Genomic DNA, 23,497 nt, shown 5'->3' with positions numbered 1-23,497 from the left:
TGCAGGCGGCCCAGGATAAAAGGCTTCCACAGATCACTGGGAAAGCAAGCTCACTCCTCCAAGCAGCCAGCAGCCATAGTTCTGTTCTGAAGACAGAATGGACCCGCTGGAAGCTGAAGCCACACTGTGTTAACTGGACTCATCTCCCCTTCTATCCACTCACAGCTGCTCCTTCTCACTGCCTTTGCCTCTCTGTGGAGCTTTTGAGCAGGAGTAAGAATGGGGCTATTAGGAGATCTGAAGACACTACTGCAGGTCCCCATCGGGCCCTGGCTAGTGATAATTCTCTCTGGGCACACTGTTGCCTGCTGCCCTTTTACCACAGCCAACAGGCCCCTTGTGTGTGGTGGAAATTTATGACTTTTAGGCTGGAGGGAAGAGCTGAGCATCCTACTCATCCTTTACGTTCCGTCCAATTTCCATCTTCCTGAATTGTCCTATTCAACCACATAATGGAGCTCTTTCTTTTGGCCAGGGTTATACTTCAGTTGTCCCCATGGAGACCAGAAAATTGCATGTCAGTCAGGTCCCCCAGGACACTTCCCTGGTTCCTCTTAATAAGGAATCAACTCTGAGGACTGGTTCCGCCCTCGGCAATGTAGTTAGCTAAAAACTATTTCACGTCTTCCATTTGACATCTACGTTGGAACTCCTGAGCGCAGGCGTCTTTGCCTGTCTGTCTGTTGGGCTTGGTTTCTTATAGGCATGGAAGGCTTATAAACAAAGTATGTATCTGGTAAATGGGAGTACAACTTCAGGCTCATTTATCCAACTTGAGTTTCAATAAAAGCAAAAAAAAAAAAAAAAAAAAAGCCAAGAAGATACATATCATATTTCAAATTGTTATCATTCAAACCAAAGACAGACATGCTTCTTTAAGTGACTCAGAGGACTGACAGTACACTCATGGCAAGAGGTCAACGCCCCCTGAGTTTGTAGGGTAGAATCTTTGGAATGTTCTGGAAGGAAGAGGCTCCTGGGGAAATGGGGGAGACTACAGACTATCCTCAGTGAAGCCTGCCGTATTCAGATCTTACCAGCAGGTGGAAGCCACTTCCTTCTGAGAAGATGGCATATGTCTAATATCTGATGGGGGCGGGGTCCCTCCCTTTAGCATAGTACATAGTGGGTCTTGATTAGACATACAGCCGAACTGCCATGTTTGTAGGACCCTCTGAATGCTTTTTAGGAAATGAGGGCTTTAAAATTACAACGGTGGAGCCTGAGCTAGGAGAGAGCCCAGTCGAGGGTACCTCCTTCAATCCCCACACAGCCCTCAGAAGGCCTCCCATTTGTCCCCTGACCAGGAAGAACTCACTGTCCAGAAAGCAACTCATTCTACACCAAGAAAGGTGTGGTTTTCCTGAAACCCAACCTCCTTTCCTGTAACACAGTCTAACACAGCAGGGTAACTGTTGTAACCCATATCAGAGGTGAGGGTCCTTCTAGTAATCTTTCACACTTTTCACAGAGTTCAGCGAGGAAAAAGTTTAAGTGGTGTTATCTCAGATGGGCAAAATGGCTCAGCGGGTATAAATGCTCGCTGAGTGAAAACCACCAAACATGGTGCAAAGTCAGAGCCAGCTCCCCAAAGCTGTCCTCTGAGCATGTACATAAGCATGCTATCGATGTGCCTGCATGCGCGCGCACACACACGCACACACACACAAATACACACACAATCAAATAACTTTTAATGTGTTTTTAAAAAGGAATCTCTCACTTTTATATTGACCATAAAATGGAAAGATTGGCCATACATGATTCCCATCACCATTGCCACTTTCTTAAAATTTTGGGTCGCAATTTTCTGGTCTCCATGGCCTCCTGGGGCCACAGCTTTTCCAGGGAATAAAATGGAGAGTCTAACACATGTTAAATAAGAGGATAAATATTTATATGCTTTAGCCCCTGCCCACTGCCCTATAAGAATTGTCAGGTGTTTGTTTAGCCGGTGTGCTGTTTACTGCATGTTATGCACCAGCTCCTTAAAATTATTTGAAAACGAAAGGCTTAATAAACAAGTAGTCTGACAAAACGAAAATGTTGATTTTTCCATATCCCACAATTTTTGTTAAATTCCCTCTTTGGTTCTTGGTGAAAGGTTCACAACTGCCCTACCAAGCCTTGTCTGGCTCTTTATCCAGAAAGCACAAGACATGTTAAGTCTAGTAGCACACAGCAAACATTTGAGCACTCATCAAGCCTCCAGAAACTGAGACGGAATGGCTTCTGTGGCTACCTGAGCTAAAAGAAGCCTTTAAGGAGCAAGACCTTCATCCACTCGTGCCTACTAAAAATGGATGGATGAAACTCTTAGCAAAGAGTTCTCTCTCCAGGATGGGCATTCCTTGGAGGCAGAATAGTTTTGTACTTGGAGAATGGTGGAGTATGAAGTTGGCACAGTGTGCCAGTGTGCCTGTCAAACTCAGAACACAGAGTTTGTTTTCGATCTTGATGTCTACTTCTCCATATCTTGTTTCTTTTTAATAAAGAATAAGACAAGGTCAGGTCCAAAGGCATGCAGGGAGAAGACTTCTAAGAAAATCATCCGGAAGTCTGTTTTGTCTCTTATTTAACATGTGTTAGACTCTCCATTTTATTCCCTGGAAAAAGCTGTGGCCCCAGGGGGTTAAGTAACCTTGCGGAGCTTGCCCGAGTGTGATTCCTACCCTAGGCAATGTTCGCCGATGAGGGCCACAACAGTATAAATTTATCTTCCTGCACAGTCCATCAGCGTCTACCTCCTGCCACTTGTGGATAGAGGGAGGTTGAACCAAAGTAGTGGGCCCTTCCAGAAACATGCTCCATCTTCATCCCTCTGACTCTCTAAGATACAACTGTGTCCACCATGAATACTACTGGGTGGGGACTGGAGCACATACAAGAAACAGATGTCACACTTGTTAAGTGAATACCTGTAAGCAAAGAAGATCCCTTCCTTTAACCACTCATGTATCATCTCTCCACATCTTCCTTCTCTTTTCATTTCTAATTGTTCCTCCACCATCAACTTACTTTTCTTTTTTTTTTCTAGTCTACCTATGTCAGGGATTCATGAGAGTGAAAACATAAAGGACACAGACACAAAGATATGGATCAGGAAAATGTGATTTTTGTGACATCTCCTCTGCTTGGAAAAGGAACAATCAAATAAAGAACAAAGCAAGATATTTAAATATTTACATATTCATCCACTGCTCCCTCCACTTTGCACACAGCATCTATCATAATACAGTTGATCGTCAGAGATGGCATAACTGATGATAAAATCTGATTTGGGAACTTCTCCAACATTTTATAATTTCAAATAAGAACAATGACACTCACATTAATAAAAGTGAGGTGATGAGCTCTTCGTCACTATTTTGATGACAATATTCATGGCTGTGTAAAAGTAAGATTTGATGATAAACTCCATGATATTTATATCTCTAAAGAATTATATAAAGACAAATTAAACATGTAAGATTCAGATATGGCTGAAGTTGAGCCATGAAATGTCAACAAAGCATCCTTTGAAAATCACATCATCCCTAGAAACTATAACCACTATAGAAACTGAAATTACCACTAGCACTTAAAATTAGACTCTAGGAAAAAAAGGACTGCCTTCAGTTATCTTTGAAAACATAAACAGTTATCTTTGAAAACTAACCCAAGTTGTGTGTTTTTTGTTTTGTTTTTCTTTTTAAGGCAAAAATCCACAGTCAATCCACAGGCAGATACATAGCATCTCTGCAGAGCAATAACATTTATGAAGTTTTTAAAAATTGGAAAAGCATAATATAAGAAGAAAAAACAAACAAATTATAGCCCAGACTTTCTTCTAATGCACCAGAATCAAATAGCAGGAGGCCATCCAAACAGAATATTTCCACTAAGTAAATATTGGTGCATATAAACTCTCTCCTTTTAGTTTGATCTTTCTCTTAAACATTATGAATTTTATAGCTTGGCAAAGAGTTGTGTTTGCTGTCCAAAACCCAAAAGGCTACTTTTAATGATTAAAAGTATAAACATTAGTGTGGGATTGGGGTGTGTGAATAAAAACAGAAGTAGAGACTTCTCTGTGAGCCTTCATACAGGAGAACCCAGCAACCCCTCCCACCTTGCTTTCTGGTTTGGCATAGGTATAACAGCGTACATTCTGTTATAGTGTCAATGGCACATAATTTATATCAAATTTGCAATTTTTAAGATAATAAGGGATAAGCAAGGATGTTATTACACTTCAGGGGAGAATTTGAGTCAATAAAAAAATGAGAACTACCCATTGGGTGGTCAGTAAAAAGACTTTCCTAGCTTCACAAATGTAATTACCACACAGTCGTCATTAATTAATGTACACATTCTGATTACATCACACTTTTAAATCTCGTCAGTAAGTGAAAAATATTCAGAGGCGTCTCCAATGAAAAAATACCTGCCAGAAATCAGCCAAATCTCCAAATATTAAGAATACTAAGAGTCACTGACTATAAAGATCCTTCTTATCTTCGGGTTTGTGCTGTAAGTAGCAAGGCAGACAGGAAGAGAGGTACCTTCTCAAGACAAAGGTGTGAGAGGAATGTGGTCATGGTGGCACATGCCTATAATCCTAGCATTGGGATGGCTAGTGGGAGGAGCTAGTGTTTGAAGCCAACCGGGGATACATATTGAAAGCTTCTCTGAAAAGACAGAATGAAACAAAAGGGCAATTTAAGATACTGGGAGAATGCATCTAACTTCCTGGGAAACTTGACTGTCGCTGGATGCCACTGAAGCAACAAGCCAGAGGGCTTTACATTCTCGAAGACAGTTTTCTGCCTACCCCAACCTTCTGAGGGAGAGTAACCTGTCTTTAGAAGCAAATTATAGAAGGAAACGGGTCTCCTGTGGAAACAACATACAGCAATCACACAGAGAGATGCTGTGTTTGTATAATGTGCACATTTCATGGTCTGAATCCCTGCTGGTAGCTATGAAGACAAAGAGCCAAGGGTTAGGGATTGTCAGGATTCTGGTACATGGAGACATGGAAATACAAACAATTAACACAACCACTAAAAGCAAACCACAGCGTTATCTTGCTTCAAGGTTCATGGAACTAGTTGTATCATAACAGGATATTTGTCTTCAGTTCTGTTCATCAATTTCAAGTTCTTGTCACTATTAGCCCTAACAACAACAAAACTAATAATACTACATAATACATGCTTGCCAGAAAAATCTTCCCCTCCAAATACAGCAAGTTGAAAATCCTTTTAAAAGTATTGCAGCATGTGCAAATACAAACATCCGACTTTTGAAATGTCTACATTAATGTAACAATTGCTTTAGCAACTTCATTGTGTTTTTTTCTTGATATTTGCTTTGAGATAAGAGGGGTTTATATTAATTGACCCACACTGACAATCAAAATGATAACTTATTTCAAAGAAAACTACTAGCCTAGTCTTTCTGTGTTTCTTTTTGGTTTTTAATGTGGATGTATCATTGAACATGCTGCCTGGATAGCCAGGGAAATCTCTGCAGCTTAACTTTGAATGACTTGGCTGGTAGGTTAGTGTTCCCGACAAACCTTTTCCTTATATTCTCAGTTGGGTATACTTGAGTTTAGGTCCCGTTGTTTCACATTATTTTATCTTCCTATCATAAATTCATTCCTAAAAATATTACCTCACTTCTAAAAACAACCAGAATCACACTATTTTTAAGTGACCCAAATATAGAAGGAATCACAGGAATGCTTTGTAATCTCAGCTTATATAATTGGTTTATTATCCTGAATTATCACTAGCCCCACCACAAATACTTCCATGAAACAAAGATAAACACACAGGCATATAGACAGACAAACATACATGCACACACACACACACACACACACACACATACACACACCTCACAGCATTTAATGTGGCAGTATAAGGGGAGAATTTGGACTGACTCCAGTCATAAAAAAATGCTAGCTGTATGAACTGCTCCAACTGAAAAGCCCCTGCGCTGTTTGCATTTGTGATATTGGTACAGCGCCGGGAGAAAGGAATCTTTGATTAAGGTTGAAGTTTCAGGCTAATTGGATGAATGTACTGTGTGCAGATTTATGCCATGTCCCCGCTCTGCAGCTGAAGAGTCACCCACTTAGAACACAGTCTTCAGAGACCCTGTTCAGAGAAGAGGCTGGGTCCGTTGACTCACTACTTGCCTTGTACAGAAATCTCAATTTCCGAGCAAAAGAGCCCCAGGGGACCGGCTATTCCAACACCCACAATCTACAGGCGAGGAAACTGGCCTTCAGTACTATTAGGGTCTTGTCCAAAGGCCCAGAACTGGCTAACACGAAGCTCTTCTGTGCTCCAAGGACTACATCCCACACTTAAATCAGCAGCTCTCTATTAAAATTTGCTTCTTCCAATCTCTATTCTCTATTTTCAGTTTGTGATCTTTGGGCGTATGCTGATTTAGGATGATTTTTTTTTCATATTAGGGCATTTTTCCTTGGTCACTCCTCTAAGCCTGCCAATTTGGTATCATCCATTGCTATGCCCTTGTGCCCACTGCCATCATTCAGTCTGGCTTAAGTGTGTAGCCAACAGCAGAATTGTACCTAGATGAAGATTGAGCTCTCCTGGGAGGCCAGCACCCTGTGTGAGCTTCTTTTGATACAGCGGAAAGATAGATCCTTACCACTTGAATATACAATGGAAGATTAATTAGTTTGCATTTGCAAAGTGCCTTGAAAATCAAAAGTGCTATGATTACACCTAATTAAATTTCTCTCTTATATGTTCAGCAGCAATTTCATTTGTATGTGCTTCTGTGCCAAGAAAATAGCCATGGAGCTCACGGAGGCTTTACTGCGAAAGCCTGTCATCACTCGTGGATTTCATCTCTTCCTTGTTCTCGCTTTTTCCTTCTCTTCTTTAATTATTTCTTATGGTCTCTGGCTATAGATTGGCCCTGAGGAGACACATATTTCTGAGTTTGTGCTGCATTTCCAAGTGAGCCCCTTTTTAATAAATAGGCTTTTGTGCAGTGCAAAATAGTCTCCTGAGAAGGTGAGTGCTGATTCATAGAGACACAGCCACACATGTTAATCTCTGCCCTGTGTGCGCTGGGGTGAGAGTGCCCATCAGATGAACATGAACACGCAGAAGCAGCCTGGCCTGAAGCAAAGCCTTGGCAGGTCTGAGTCATGCCCTGGGCTTCTCAGGCTGGTATCATCAGTGGGCCCTTGTAAACACCTTTCCCCACCAGTCAGACTACTGTCCTAACCTGCCGAGATGCCTTCAAACTGCAGAATAATTTGGTTGGTCTGGTTCTGCTACTGCATGTAGACACCGAAGGAAGGCTCCTGGGAGAGGACCGAGGTGTGTGTGGAAACACAATCTGATTTAGAAATCATCTCTCCTGTAGGTAATGTTGTGCTCTAATAAAGACCTGGAAATACAGACGCAGAAGTCTAATTAACTGAGTTGGGAAATCAACAAGCCAGAAAACTGTTGATAGAAAAGTATTTCTATTGTTCAAAACATACTTGGTGCATTAGGAAAACAAAACTGAATTCTTTCTCCTTGCATCTACCCCCAGGGAGTACATCAGCTAATGAAGGGGAGAGGGGCCTCAGGACTGACATCAGAGCATAACCAGCAGCCTGAGATCTATTTGTATGTGGTTAGAAGCGAAGTCCTAGTTTACTGCTGATGTCATGAGTCAAGCTCGCATTAGCGAAGTGGATTGGCAAGCTCTCCCTTGCTTCCACAGCACACCACAGACAAACTGACACCTGAGCGCATCTGGCACCGGGAGAAGCTGTGTGATGGTCATCGCTCCGCAGCTCTCACCCTAGAATGGTGATAAACCAAAGTGATGACACAAGACACTCCTGCTTTGCATTCTCCACACAGAGGACAGAGACCTTCCATCTTTGCCAGAGCTCAAATGAATGGAAACTGTTCTGCAGCAAAACCTACCCGGCTAGAAATGCTGGCAGCCAGGGACCTGCTTGGAAACTCAGCAGGAGCTAAAGCAAAGGCAGCCCTCATTTAAGGAACATGGTTTGATCAGCATGAATGTGTGCATTGTCGGGACCTAATTGTGCATCCACAGTTTCTGGTAGACTGGGCAGATCTACCGTAACACACACAAAGCAGGCGAACACCTGCTCCAGTTATAGAAACTGGAAGGTGCCATGCTTCAAATATCCATCCCTCAGAAGGGACAACGACCAGGATTAGACAAAGGGGAATGCCAAAATCAACGAAACTTATAGTTTGTTGAGTATGCTCTTTCCTTTGGAGCCTTTTTCTCTTTGAGAGGTATATGGGTAGCCCAAAGTCAGCCGACTTCCCAGTACAATCTCTGTGGTATGTCTGTTAACACGCAAACTCAGCTACTCATTGCTGAAGTAATCACCGAGGCTTACCAACTGAAGTGTTTTCTAACAGGGATGATAATCACCCCAGTACAAATTAGGGGTGCTTGGGACTGAACCGATTGCTCTTCTACTGGCCTCCCGACAGTGTGTGCTTTTCATTAGTGTTGGTCCCTTGGTGGAATGCCTGACGGCTTGCTTTAAATACACTTTTCTGTAAGTCAACTAACAAAACTAATTAGGAACTGTGAAAGGCCATATTGATAGAGTGAAATATATAAGGCAGTTCTGACAATTCTCTTGGAAGACTCCATACATCATGGGCCTCTGTGCTGGATTTGGGGCTCTTTTTTTGGCTGGAGTATAAATAAACTGAAGTAAAATCTCACATTTTAAAATGACTTTAAAGAACCACATGCTTCCTGAGAGAACCATTTTCAAATTATATATAAACATGTTTAATCAGTCTCCACTGCTCTGAGCCGCTGAGAGATTTCACAGGGCCATGACTGGGTGACCTGCTGACTAGTGGCACAGACCCTGGCACAGGCAGCATGAGGCTATGGTTTGATCTGTCTTGCTGGGTCAACAAGGTAGTTTACTCATAGCTGATCTGACCAGCTCTCCCCCATGCACTGTCCTCTATCCCCAGACTCATCTCCCACTCGGCAGCTCCATCCCAACAAACTGATGGTTGAAACTGGACAGAATGAAACAAAGTTCATGGCAACTGCAAGCCAAATCTGTGTGACTATAGTTACAGTTCTTGGTAGTGGTGTTCAGACAACAGCCAAAGCACTTGGCACGGTCACATGGATGGCTCTGTGCCTGCCCCATCCACACAGTCATAGACTCAGCTATAGGCAGACCCAGATTTTCTCTTACCACTTGTTGTTTGGTCTTGCTATGCTCTGAACAGAGAGCACGGCAGCAAGGGTGACAGTGATGGCAGCTCGGGAACTGCCAAGAAATACACCATTAGAATCCCTACCTCTGCTGTAAAGGCACAGCTGCTGACATTATCTTGCAAAAGCACCATCCAAAAACTCGGTGTGCTAGCACTATAAAGCACTCAGGGCCGATGGCGTTGGAGAGATAATCTACAGAAGTATGCTGCGAAGATCCCCCAGGCTGACTGAGAACTGCAATAACGCAACATGAGGGCAGTACTTGTCTTCAACAAGGTGCCAGCCAACAGTTGCAGACTGTCAAAACTCACTTATTAACGGTTGCTTATGCACTCGCAGAAAGGCGAGGGCCTGAATCAATTATCCAAGAAAATATCGAGCTGTTCTACTCGGAGATTTATGCACCAAGTAAGGACAGCTGATTGATCTCGGTCTCTGTCTCTCTGTCTGAAAATTGCTGTTAGTTCCCAACAGATACCTCTGGGCTTCACTTGTAACTTTGGCTGGGTTCAAAGTATTTGGTTGTGACTGACATAGATAATCAAGGTGGCGCTGGAGAACAAGGAGTTTAGAGATCACCACAGTGGTCATGGAAGATTTGGGTCCTGGATTAAAACTTAGAGAAAAGATTGCCGTGTAAGTTCTAAGTAAATGAGTCTCTATCTCACAGACACACAGAGGTCATTACATATGATTTACTTTTCCTAGGTGTTACAGTTTGGATATAAAATGCCCCCAAAGGCTCATGTGTTGAAGGCTTGAGGTGTGTGTGGAAAGGCAATCTGATTTAGAAATCATCTCTCCTGTAGGTAATGTTGTGCTCTAATAAAGACCTGGAAATATTGATGGCAATATTGAGGGGAAACCATATCAGGAGAGAGTTAACCTCATTAATGAAGTAACTGATAAGTTCCTAGTTATGGGTTATTAGGAGGCAGGGTCCAGTAGGAGGAAGTGGCTTACTTTGAGTTAGTGTTTGAAGGGTATCTCTCACCTCCAGGTGATCTCTCTCTGTCTCTCCTCTTTCTCTTCCTCCTTTTCTCTTCTCTTTCCCCATCCTTCCCTCTTTTTCCATCTTTTCCTATCTTTCTCTCTTTTTCCCCCCTCTGTCCTCTCTCCTTCTCTCCAACAAGTCAAGCAGCTTTGCTACATAGCATCTGATATATTTTCCATCATGATGCTTGGGCATTGTGGCCACAAACCTATTAAACTATCTGTTAAGAAAAATCCCTCTTCTTTAAGTTGCTCATGTGAAGTGCTTTTGTCACAGGAATAAAAAGCTGAGTAGCCACTAGAGGAAAAAGGCTGCTGGCAGGTCCCTCCTCTGGCTCTGCCTTGCTGCCCGCACAGAGCCTGCCTTACATGCAAAGGCAATCACCAAAACCACCACGACCAGTAAGTGGGCTGCAGCACCTTCTGAGTAGGAGGATTTGCCAGTCATTCTGTACTTTCACACCTCCCATGTTTTACCAAAATCTACAGCAAATAGAGACACATTTCTATCGAAAAGAGCATGTTTAATTTTTTCTTTCTATTTGCACCCACGGCCTATCATGGTGCCTTGCACCCAGTAGATTGACACAAATGTTTGATAAAAGAATCAATAAATTAATGAATAGAAGACGTATATTCTAGTCTCCAAATGCACATAGATTTTAGGGACCACATTGAGTCATAGTTAGGCCTTTGGCTGGCAGCATTTGTTTTGTTCATAGTGAGAAGCCACGAGGATCAGTGTTCAGAAGAAGCAGGCATCGTAATTCAGTCCACGTCCCAAATGCACATACTACATTTCCAGCTAAGTGAAGTTTTTTACTTCATTATGCTGAGTAACAATCATAATATTCGTTATTATGCTCCTACACAACACTTCCAGATTCACAGTCCAGAAAACTAACTTCATCTCATCACTCCGTGCTCCTAATTCTCCAGTGACTCTTCTTGTCTGAAAGATAATGAGCATTTCCCCTGTCTGGTCCCCAGAGCCCCCTGGCTGTTAGAGCCAAATGTGCCTCTCCACCAACGCCTCTAGTCTCTCTCACACAAATCTATCTTCCAGAGTAGCGAGTCGACTGCTGGCTGGTGGTGCCTGGAGGAGCTGTTTGGGTGAGGGCTGAATAGGTCTCCTCCCCAGTCTGTTATGGTGAACACCAAAGCCTGTTACACCTCCAATGGCCTGCTCAGTCTCTGCCCCCTCTCCAAGATGTCCAGCTGAGTTCAGAGGTTTGTTTTCTGCCAGAAACTTCTAGAGCACTTTCTCTCTATACCATGCCCACCGCACATGGCTGATGAGCCATTTTGTATTAACACCCTGATCCCCTAATACACCTCAGCATACACTTGTCATGTAAGTCATGCCATCATACAAGCCACACATTGCTGCTTTACTGAGCCAGCCTCCATCCTTTGCTTATCCCCAGTAGAAATGGTCAAAGTGTAATTGAAAGAGTATGGACCTAAAAAAATCCACTCCCCGTCCTCCCAGATAAGGTGGAGAGAGGGCTCAGGTCTGGGATCTTGGACCACCGGGAAGACCCTTTTCCAGGGGGTGATTAAAAGTTGATGCCACTGTTGCAGCGGCAGACACAAGAAAAGTCTGGGCATGGTGTCTTGACATGATCCTTTTATCTAAGTCGAATGCCACTAGGTATCGAGTGGAGAGTGAAGGATCCCACAGCACTGTAAAGTAGGGGGTCAAATCTAGAGATCTTGTTGAAGGGGAAAAGAGAGTAAACTTTTTTCATGTTCTGGCAGTGCTGACACTGTTAGCCAGGGGCTGTTTGCCAGCATGCTCTTGGCAACTGACTCATTCTTCTGTCTGGTTAGTAGGAAGTGTAGGTAAAATATGAGCCATCATTCATCCTTAATGAATCTGCGGGTGACAGCCTGTCACTGCATGGGAGGCAAGCACATCAAGGTACAGTCCCGTTACTACAGCAGCCATCCCTCACAGATCCTGTCACAGAGCCGTAGGAAGTAAAAGGCACAGTCTTTCATCGCAGAGCAGGTGGCCACCAGGGATGTTTAAAGGAGCAGAAACCATAGACTGCTGCAGTCCTGGCCAGCCACATGCTCCTTCTGCGTTTCTGGTCCTCACAGAACACTTGAATTATTCATGGCACATGGAGCCATCACTATACACAGGCAAGAGGGTCCACAGGCCGGCACAAACAAACTGAGGGCCTTTGGTGGTGACCGGCAGCTCTCTGGCTTCGAGAAAGCTGGTGCACGGTGCAGCAGAGGGGCCCGTGGACTCAGCTGTGATCTTAGCTCACTGTCCCCCACAGTGACCTCACCCAGCCACAATGCCACTATTCATGTGGAGGGACTGGAGCACTGCACACAAAAGCTTCATTTAGCCACATAAACATGAATATTTAGCCTGTTTGATTAAAAATGAAACCTAGATATTTGGCTTTTGTGATCTGATGAGCTTGAGGAGTTTTTGGGTTTTTTGTTTGTTTGTTTGTTTGTTTGTTTTTGTTTTTAATTTAATGAATTTAAGTTCAAAGACTAACCTTGAAAAGTGTAACAAAACCGTATTTTCTAACTTTTATTTAAATGAGAATCCAAATTTCCTGGCAGGCTAGCCTTCTCTTATCTTTTCTTTTACCAAGCCCTTAGCTCCCACAGATGGACTTACTCTTAAAGTCAACGACAGACAATTTATATATTATTTTTTTTCTTCAAATTCACATAGATTTTTTTTAAAGAAAATGTATAGAAGCCTTTTATTTTAATGGAAATTAGAGAGTAAGATGGCTTACTTTGTTGAGCTAAAATATATTCTTAATAATTTTGAAATTTGGAAACATGATCCCCTGCAGATGGAAATATGCCAACAGAGGTTTTTATAAAGAGAAAAGAGGTGCATTCCATTTACAAATCTCTGTCAATAAAATTGTCCCTGGGATGAGAATTGTAGGCATTTAATTGCCTGACTTATTTAACCAAGCCATCCATCGCAGTGTGAAACGACATACCCACAAGTGCACAGAAACACTAAAATTCAATTAAAAAAAAAATGCCAGTTGGTTACTCTTTGAAGCTGTAATGGCTGCCATTGCAGGAGAAATCAGATAGAGGGTTCGACAAACTTCCTGAAGGATGCCTGCAGGGTGACTGCCAGGTTCAGTTTCTTAAAATACCTGTATCTTATGTCTAAGAAGAGCCAGGAAAACAACTCGGGGAAGAAAATAAGCACCAGGCATGAGCCTCACACTTAATAACAGCTTTCTCCTGTTTGGTGTCCCTACCAGTTGTGTGTGTGTGAAAAAGAAAGATACTTTCAAACAGTACAGACAATATTTTTATTTTCCTATGTAATAAACTATTGTGCTGCAACCATTTATTGTTTTTGAAAACATGACTTTAACTTAGTACTTATTTGTTTGCACTGTTCCAAATCATTGCCACGAATGATTTGAATATACCCCCTTGCCTGCATCTGTGACTATTTTCTTTCAGAGCAGATTCTCTGGGATAGAACTGGGGGTCACAGATGTCCTCGATGCTAATCCCCTGAAGGTTCCTGGTACCTGTTGCCAAACTGTCTTCCAGGAAGCAGGACCAGCTGTATAGGGCATAGGTGACATCCACTCTGTCTGTCTACTCTGACTTTAAGTATGGTAGGGTCAGTACCTCCAAGAATATTTCTTTCCTGCAGACATGTTTATTTTTCCAAGCTCTCAACTCTAGTAGTAAAAAGATTTCTTTTAAAAAAGGACAACGAGCAAAGATAAAGTTGGGTTTTTTTTTCTATCAGTATCCTGCCAAGTATAAGAATTCCTCTCAGTTTTCTAATCATATTTAGAGGACACCCACACATTGTTTGAGAAGACAGACATCATCCTGAAAGAGGACACTGGGGTAGAGCCAGTCTTAAAAAAGTTGTAGAGCTGACAGCATCTGTCAGATGAGCCACACTTTAAATGTACTACAATTAAGGCTGTTATTTAATTGAAATCCAAATTAAATCTTTCAGAAAGTGAAGACTTTGTTAATGATGATGAGATCAATACCCACCAGTTCAGAATCCTATGTGCCATTTCCCTTAAGATGGCATTTTCTTTTATCACAGAGCCTTGGCTGTAATGATGGCTAGATGGCTTAGTAGGTGATGCTGAGCCCAAATGCTCAGGATGTATGGAGAGCAGGCATGATGGCACACATATGTAACCCCCACATTCCTGTGTGAGGGAAGGTGGAGCCTGGAGAACTCCCCAGAAGCTCCGGGGCCAGCTGCTCTGGTGTGCGCAGCGGCAAACAACAGTCTCACCAACCAAGGCTGTCTTATGACTTTCTGCAAATACTCTGTGGCATGCACATGCCTGCACTCACACTCACGGACACACACACACACCACACACACACACACAGAGTGATTGTCATGTATCCTCTCACACCACACACCAAAAAAGTGCAGCATCACTTCTGGATGCTCATTCCTCCTGAAAACTTGTAACGCTTGCACACACCTGCATAACCTCACTCTAATCATGAGGAAGCACACACTTAAGAACATTCTCCAGAGACCTGACCAATGTGATTTCAAAGGTTAAGATCGTAAAGGAAAGACTGAAAATAGTCATGGGCTGGATGAGACTGAGGAGGACACTTGACCACCACACGCAGCACGGCTCTGGCTGCTGGAACAGTGCACCAGGGCTGTGTGTAGGCAGAGCAGGGAAACAGAGGTGCTCTGCAGTTCAGCTAAAAGCAGTGTCAGGGTACCAGTGGTGCCCTGGTTTTGATCGTTATATTAAGGTTATGTAAACTGTTACTACTATAGGAGCCCTGGTGAATGAGTGAATTTGCTGGGCTACTTTGGCAGCATTTACATAAGTCTAAAATTATTTCAAAAGTGAAAGTTAAAAAAGAATCGCACCATTTCGTAACTAAAAGAAAATGGGAAGTGTACCTATATTACAAAACCTTTCATACATCTGAGTAAATCATTTTACTCTGGAAAGCACACCTCCTGGATTTTTGTGAGCCGTAAAAACCCACACAGGTACGTGTTAGGACAGAGAATTGCTGCGGAAATGGCTACCCGAGTCCCTCTCTGCTTAAATCTGAGAGCACTGGATAGCCAAAGTCCTAATGGTCTCCAAGTACTCAGCATGCAAATCTCATACATGTTGGATCCCCTCTTTGAATGACACGACAGCAGTGACGACCCCTTCAAGTAAACCCAGGACTGTCTTTAAAGCAGGGAGTAAATGTCAGCTGTAACAAGGAATACCCAGAAATCTAGGCATGCCTCCTCGTCACCCCATCCCCACTGGCCCCTGCTCAGGTGGCTTGTTTTGCCTGTGCTTCCCAGCGTGTGGCCAACAAAAGTCTTTTTCCCTGTGCAGAAAGGAAAAGGTGTTTCATTATTTGCTTGGAAGAAGCCTAGAGACTGTCTACACAGTCTCTGGAATGTGTCATTTAATTTTGATGAGCTGATCAAACATATCCTTCTCAGGACTAAACATTGTTTTTTTTAAAAAAATCTGTACTCAGCCAATTGAGAATTGAAGCTTCTATGGAACTAATAAAGCCTGTGTTTATCCCGGTCTGAAGCTGAGGAAACCTGAAATTTTATTACTTTATACATTTATCCCATTAAAGTTATATTTTATATTTCACCTCATGACACTCAATTATATACTTAAATGGAAAATTTAATGTATATTTAATTTGACAATTATTACATGATAATTAGTTTTAAAATGTGTCATATAAACTATACTTTCTCTGGATTTAGTTACCACACTGTAAAAACATAAAAATAAGACTCGATGCATATGTTTTAATCATCTTTTAGTAATTAAAATATAATGAATATAGAAACTACAATGATTTTTTTAACTTGAAGGAGGATCACGTATTTTACATTGAGCCTCAAGCTCTGTTTCTTACATATTTAGTACCTATGATAAAGATTAGACATGATTAACATACTGTTACGATTTGATAGAAAATGACCCCCACAGCCTCAAGTGTTTAAAAACTTAGTCCCCAGCTGGGGATGACCTTTTGGGAGGCTGTGGAACCTTTAGGATGTGAGACCTAGCTGAGGGGTGCTCCTTAGTGGTAGCTTATGCCATCTGCACCCTGGCCCTGCTTCCTGGCCTCTATCTGTTTTGGAATTCACCTGGATGTGAACAGGTAGCTGTCTCACTTCCTGCTGCTCTGAAGCTAACCCTGCCATGCTTCTCCACCATGATGCACCGCATCCCCTCAAACTGTGAGCATAGACAAACCTCTCCTCCTCTGACTCGATTCTTATCAGGTCACAGTGACAAAAAAAAAAAAAAAAAGGTAACTAAAACGCATCCTCTTTTTGAAAATGAGACTCGCAGTTTTCTCTTTCTGGAAACATCCAATACAGAGTTAAAAAGCAACTCCAGGCTGGAAACATGCCATTCATTCAAAAGCTCAAAAATACAAATTTAATAATATGTCAGTAAAATATGTACAGTGGAGTTCTGGTCATGGTGTTTCACTATATATGATAAAAACATGTTTCAGAACATGGTGAGCACAGATTTCAGGACATGGGTGAGACCCTGATTCAGGAGAAGAATGTAGACCCATATCTCTACTTGGCAAGGACTGCTGAGAGTCTTGTTGTAGGGCTGTAGCTATTTGCTCTATAACATGCAAATGTGCTTCGTATAGTCTCATATCAAAAGTGCTAAAGACAAGAGAAAAAATACGTATAACTGCTCCTCCAATTAATAGTTGTTAAGAAACGCAGTAGTCCTCCACCTGACTCAGAGCTGTCCATTCTCAAGTGAGGTTCTCTTATACGTGGTCAATCATGACTTAAAAACATTAAATTGGAAAGTCAAGATATAAGTAACTCTTAAGTTCCCAGTTGCTTTTTAGGTGGATGATGGGTTGTTATGCAGTCTCCCAGGTTCCCCTCCCTATGGGCTACCCACCTGTTAGCTATTTTATAATCATCTTAGTTGTAAGTGCAATCATTTGGGAATATTGCTTTTGTTCAGGTAACCTTCATTCTGCTTAATAATAGTCCTAAAGTACAAGAAGATGATGCTAGTGATTCAAAGATGTGTAAGAAAATCTATAAAGTCCTTCATTTAAATTTAAATGAAAACAGCCAGGCATAGTGGAGCACACCTTTAATCTCAGCACTGAGGAAGCAGAAGCAGACGGATCGTTGAATTCTGAGCTCATCCTGGTCTAGAGAGTGAGTTCCAGAACAGGCAGAGCTACAAAAAGAAATACTGTCTTGAAAAACAAACAGAGAGGCTAGAGAGATGGCTCAGTGGTTAAGAGCACTGTCTGCTCTTCCAAAGGACCTGAGTTCACTTCTCCAGCACCCACGCTGCAGCTCACAACTATCTGTAATGTCAGTTTTAAGGGCTATGACACCATCATGCTACTGCACATTAAATTATATTATATTAAATTAAAAAACCAAGCAAAGGCCAATAAATTAAAAACAAACAAACAAGTGAAAGATAAAACTGAAAAAAAAATGTATGTTGCTATTGCTATGATCCACAGGAAAAAATGAATCCCTCGTCTTTGAAACTGTGAAAACGAAAAAGAAATCTACAACATTACGGCTACAATGTGTGCTTCAACACTCAAGTCAAGCTGAAAGGCACAGTAAGTTATGGGTTCGACATCATCTACTGCAGGTCTTGGGCTGTAATCCTCCAAGAATAAAGGATGACTATTGTATATGATGCCATTTACACAAGTGGATTCATTACTAAGTTATATTTTCAGTCTAATATTATATCTAGAAAATATATAGTACACTTTTTATATTGTGCACATTATTTTAAAAGATCTATTAAAATAGATCTTTGCCAAGAATGATGTCAAAGTTCAGCTTTGGGCCAACTTCTTGGCCAATTAGATTCTGCTTCTGAGACATATAAAACTATTTGTCTTGTGTAAAAAATCTGTCATTAAATACTTCCCCTCATACCAGTGTACTAAGTACCCTGGCAACCTAATAAACACAAAATAACCCTCAAGATCGTCTTGAAAAATAACCCTCAAGATCGTCTTGAAAAATAACCCTCAAGATCGTCTTGAAAAATAACCCTCAAGATCGTCTTGAAAAATCTGCTGATGCTGCCATTATGAACATGGATGTAGTAAGACCTATGAGTGTGTATGGCATTTGCTGGCACTCAGAACAAAAAAGTCCGATTTAATGCCAGCATCCATAGTTTTCTTTTTTAGTAGTGATGTGTGGAAGTTGGTCACCGTTGGACAGCATGCCTCTGCCTCAAAACTCACAGTGTCCAATACTTTCTTATTGAAGAATACTTTCATCCAGGTTAGATGTACTTAGCCCACTTGCTCCTTTTAGCTGTTGTTTTAGCAGGTGGGAGGATGGGTGCCCCAGTAGCTGGAAGCCACTCAATGGGCATTGCAGCAGAGGAGGCAAGAGTGACTCAAGATGAGAGGAGTGCCTTGTAAATCAGCCACTGAGACGTCCGTCAGGGCGGTGTGCCCTTTCTCTACTGCTGTAGTCATGAAGTCATGGGCCTGCCATGGGGCTAACATATTATTAAAATAAATCACTGGCCTGAAGACTTGCATTTAAATACCAATTAACTTATAAGTAAGTGGGAAGGAGCTGACTTGTCTCACCCAGAATGCTGTTTGGAGAAATTGCTGAAATTACCATTCCGTGTTGAGTGCTCTGCTTTCACAGGTGCTGAGATACAGAACAAGGGCCAGCCATGTGCCATAGAAGGCCAGGATTCTGCTTACAAAGCTCCCCTGCTTTCACAAACCAAAGGCCATTTCAGTGGGAACATGAACCTTCCATGGCATGAGACGCTCACTAATTGTTAAATGAAATTATCAAATACATAAATTCATTCACCCACTCTTTGTCACTGTCTCTGTCCCCACACAAAGCAGCTGCTGTACTGGCAACTCACTGGAATGGAAAATGCTGTGAAACCCCAGGCCGCTTGGTTACCAACTTTCTTCCCAGGTAGAAACTCATGTAGACACAAAATTCACTGTCTCAAGGCCAACATCTATAAACAATGCTACGTACGTCTCTGCTCATATGCTCTGACCTGAGGAAGGAGAAGTCTACCAGTCAGAGGAAACACTTGTCTGCCAGTGAGAGATGTTACATGTTTCTGCCAACTTGTTGAAGGAACTGGAGCCCCGACAATGATGTGGGCAGGACCACAACTTGACCAGGTGCATAGGAATCCAAACCTATTGTCTCTACTTAAACCCAAACCTCGTGTTGGGGCCCCAAAATGGAGGAGCCACTAGGGGAGGGTTATTTGCTCCCCTTTCCAGTATTACTACACCGAATAAATCTTTCTCTGGTTTTCACTATTATTTAACTTATTTAATTAGATGATTGGAGACAGGTGGCCAAACCTAGCTAGCTAGAGCTGCCAGAGCCCAAGGCATTGACCCTAACAACTCCAATGACAAGAATGCTGTCTTTCTCCAAAAGTAACAGTTCTGCCTTTGAGCTAAGAGCTTTTATATCATTCTTTCTTGTGACAAAAGAGTTATAATGGCTTTCAAAGGTTTCTCGCATGTTTATGTGTTTGTATCATTCATTTAAAACCTGAGCTTCCCACGCTGCAAGTACAATGGCTTTTGGCTTTTGTAGATTTAGACTTGTACACCCTACCACGAAGGCAACCCTGATCTTGATCCTGAGAAGAGGAAAGAAAACACTACCCACTTTCCTTGTCCCTGTTCCTACTGGCCCACAGATATGTTATTAAAACTCACATCCTATTAAGTCATTATTTTCTTATCCTGTTCATCCAAAGTCAGCAGGTAACAAAGCATAATCTGAAGTCAGATTCATGGCCACAGGCTCAAGAGGACTCTTTTCCTTGACATGGCATATGGCTCTAGCTCACCTTGGGAGAACAAAGGCACTATTCTGTGGGTTGTTACTCCACAGAGGACTTATGGAACAGCTCCATGATGATTTCCGCTCTCTCCTTCATCCACCTGAGAAAGCTGTTCTCATGGGGAAGGGGTGCAAGCAGCAGACCAAATGTCAGAGGACACTGATAAGCAGAGGTTGCTGTTCAGCATCTAGTATCTGCTGAAGGCTTTGATCTTTGTGTTTTTTCAAGTATCCCAGGCTATGCAGAACTGGCCATGAGTATCCAGTTAGCTTGGCAAGCTTAATCTACCCCAGAGTTTTACCGGGCATATCACCCAAAAGAGCCCAGGAAAACCCTACTGGAATTGGAATTCGTTGCCTGAGTGTCAGGCTTAAAATAGTAAAGAGCGTGTGAATCATCTTTCTGTTCAGTCCTAGGAGAAAAAAAGGTAGGTTCCTTTACTCTTCTAGGTTATGAAGGGTTACTAGAAAACCCCAGGACATTGCTTCCTCATTCTCTTAAAAGGAGACAGACTTGACTCTCTTCAGATAGAGTCTACAAGTAGCTGTTTTGTTTCTCAGCCACTATGCATGGCGAAAGTACTTACTTTTTATTTTTATTTTTTTGTTTTAGCCTTAATGAAGAATAATTTATTAACTAAGTGAATGATGCTGCTAAAAAAATAACACGGAGGATATGTTGGGTCACATTGCAAGTGGTCTCTCTCATTTCTCTCTCTTTCCCTCTCTGTGTGTGTTCAGATGTGAGTATTTGTGTCTCCTTTTCCTTTCCAATCACCTTCATGTTGATATAAGATTACACACTGGACACCTTCATATGACCTGTTTTCTATAAAGCCAGGGATTACAGAGCTTCAGACAAGAAAGTCTCATTTTTAATACGAAAAATGACAGTGAAGGCCAGTTTAGAAAACAAAGCATAGGATCGTATTTGAACTTTTTGAGAGAAAAAAAAACCAGCATGATTTGTTTTGATCTTAAAACTGTTTTCTCCACCAGAGCTGACAACTTCCTGCTCAGCCTTCCTGCCCTGGTATCCTAAGAAATGTCTATGAAGCAATAAAGTTTTCTCAGGGGGTTTCATTACTGAAAGGACTCATTAGGAAAGACATTAAAATACAAATTACCTCATAAACTATTTAGCTCTGCACCGGTGGGAGCATGCTTATTAGGGCCTGAGCTTTGTACAGATAGAACTAATCAATTAAGCTTCATTAGAAACCAAAGGTTTCTCAAACAGAATGTGCAGGTCAGGGACCAGCTGCCAAAGGACTTGATTGGAAAGAGCCTCTTTCAAATTCCCACTGTTCTATAGATTATCATCTTCTCCAAAGTTGAAAGCATCCCAGGTTAGGCCAAAAGTCCTGGGGTAAGGGATATAGTAGAGGCATAGGTTTGGTGTCTGTCCCTAATGATTAATCAATGAGTTCATTCTCTCTCTCTGTGTGTGTCTCTCTCTGATCTTGGTAGCAAGCATACTTTCAACCTACTTCTGAGAACACCTGAGTACTCGGTGTTTGGTATAATCAGCTGAGAGGTGTGACTGTTATATAATAACCTTTTTATTTATTTTTTTCTCTTCTCCTACAGAAGTGCCAGGATAGGGCAGAAAGGTACTCAGTGCATAAACCTGAAGGAGACATCCATCCTCAGAGTCTTCCAAATGCACCCAGTGCAACTGTGTTCATGCATCTCTGAGAGAAAATACTCTGAAAGTTTGTGCTTGGGACCTCTCTCCTCTGCTTTTCACATGCAGAAATGGACCATTCCATAAGCTCTGTATAGATCAAAGAAGAACTATCCCTTGGAAAGACCAAATCTCTAAAAGCCTAGCTTTACAAATTCCCAAAAAACTTCCTCTGGCATTCAAGCCCGAGCCTGAGCTGTCTTCCTACATCATTCTCCATCTCACAAAGCCTGTCACTTGTTTTGCTAGAATGGCTGGCCAGCAAGCCTAAGGGATCCTCCTGTCTTTGGCTCCCTAGCACTGGGGCAGCAAGCAGGGACCACATGGCCAGCTTCCAATGTACATGATACAAACCCAGATGCCCCTGCTTGCACAGCACGGACTTCTTTACCCACCGAGATCCCTTCCCCACCCCTACCTATTTTTGATTTAAAGATGTGCTTCTGGAAACTTCTTTGATTTTATGTTCTTTTCTGCTTCTTGCTCAAATATATATGCTGAACTCCAAGTTCTCAATACCTCAGAGTGAGACTGTGTTTGTAGATAGGTCCTTTAAGGCCAAAATGAGGTGAGGAGGAAGAGAAGAAGAAAAGGAAGAAGAGGAGAAGGAGGAGAAGGAAGAGGAGGAAGCTACAGATACCAGACAGAGAGAAGACTCTGAAGACATAGGGGGAAGATGGTCTGCAACAAACCAAGAAAGGCCTACAATATATCCTTCTCACCTTAGTGCTTCAAAAGAACCAGCCCTATAGATGCACTGACCTTGGAATTTCAGCCTCCAGAACTACTTGGCAATGAAGTCTGCCGTTTAAAAAGACAAAGCAGCTCTGATGCCTTTCTTATAGCAACTCTCATAAGGCAAAGCAGGGGCAGCTTCCTTTGTTTTCCGTTGTCTATCTCCCTAGATTCTATTGCCCACCCCATCTGATTTTACCCCACGCTGGACACTGCCCTCAACTCCACTCCCACACAGTACAAACACCAACAGAAAAAGCAACAGTATGTGATAGTGGCTGGACATTTTCCAAGCGCATCACGATACGGATATTGCAGTTGGAGGGAAGTGACTTATGTTTTTAGGGATTATAAATATGTCCTCCAGGTGTACAACATGTTAGCCAGACCATACTGGCATTGCTAAAGTTGAGGAGAAGGTGAAGGATTACTCTTATCTGAACATGAAGTAAGCATAGAGAATTGTTCCAATGAGCTCAGCCCTAACAGCAGATAGACTAAATCGCTCTATAGACCATAGCCGTCACTCATCTCTCTGGTTTCTACACTGAAAAGGACCAATCAATTGTTCTGACATCGAAAAGTGACAATATGTCAATTGAATGTGAGAACAGCTCACTGTGGCCATTTTAAGGTCTATGAAAATGTCAGTTTCTTAAAACAGTAAGAGATATGTGCTCTAGTTAGGATCTAATCCCAGACCCATTGATTTCTACTGTTTTATGTTCATCACACCTTTAGTTTCTAAATAAAGGGATGGTGCAGAATTGCCACGGGGTTCACAATGATAAAAGAGAAAAAATTAATATATGCTTACTTTCAGAAGAAGAGCAGTGTCTTAATGGATTGGGCTGGGGTGAAGCTCAGCAAAGAAGCATGCTTGAATTGCAAGCCAGAGATTCAGGTTCAAGTCCCAGCACCCCCCC

The 23,497-nt window shown here is 42.1% G+C and overlaps 1 protein-coding gene across 1 annotated transcript in view; it reads right to left on the bottom strand.

Annotated features, from left to right (window-relative positions):
- Creb5 (cAMP responsive element binding protein 5) overlaps nt 1–23,497 on the bottom strand; it is a 281,386-nt gene that overhangs the window by 41,041 nt on the left and 216,848 nt on the right. The window contains exon 6 of the mRNA XM_055611818.1: nt 7,770–7,830. Within this exon, the coding sequence (XP_055467793.1) occupies nt 7,770–7,830 (61 nt within the window). The remainder of the gene's footprint in view (nt 1–7,769; nt 7,831–23,497) is intronic.

The sequence above is a fragment of the Psammomys obesus genome, unplaced genomic scaffold, assembly GCF_907164565.1.
Source record: "Psammomys obesus unplaced genomic scaffold, mPsaObe1.curated_primary_1811, whole genome shotgun sequence".
NCBI classification, from domain to species: Eukaryota; Metazoa; Chordata; class Mammalia; order Rodentia; family Muridae; genus Psammomys; species Psammomys obesus.
The sequence above is the reverse complement of the archived record's forward strand: the minus strand, read 5'-3'. Positions and strand labels throughout refer to the sequence as shown.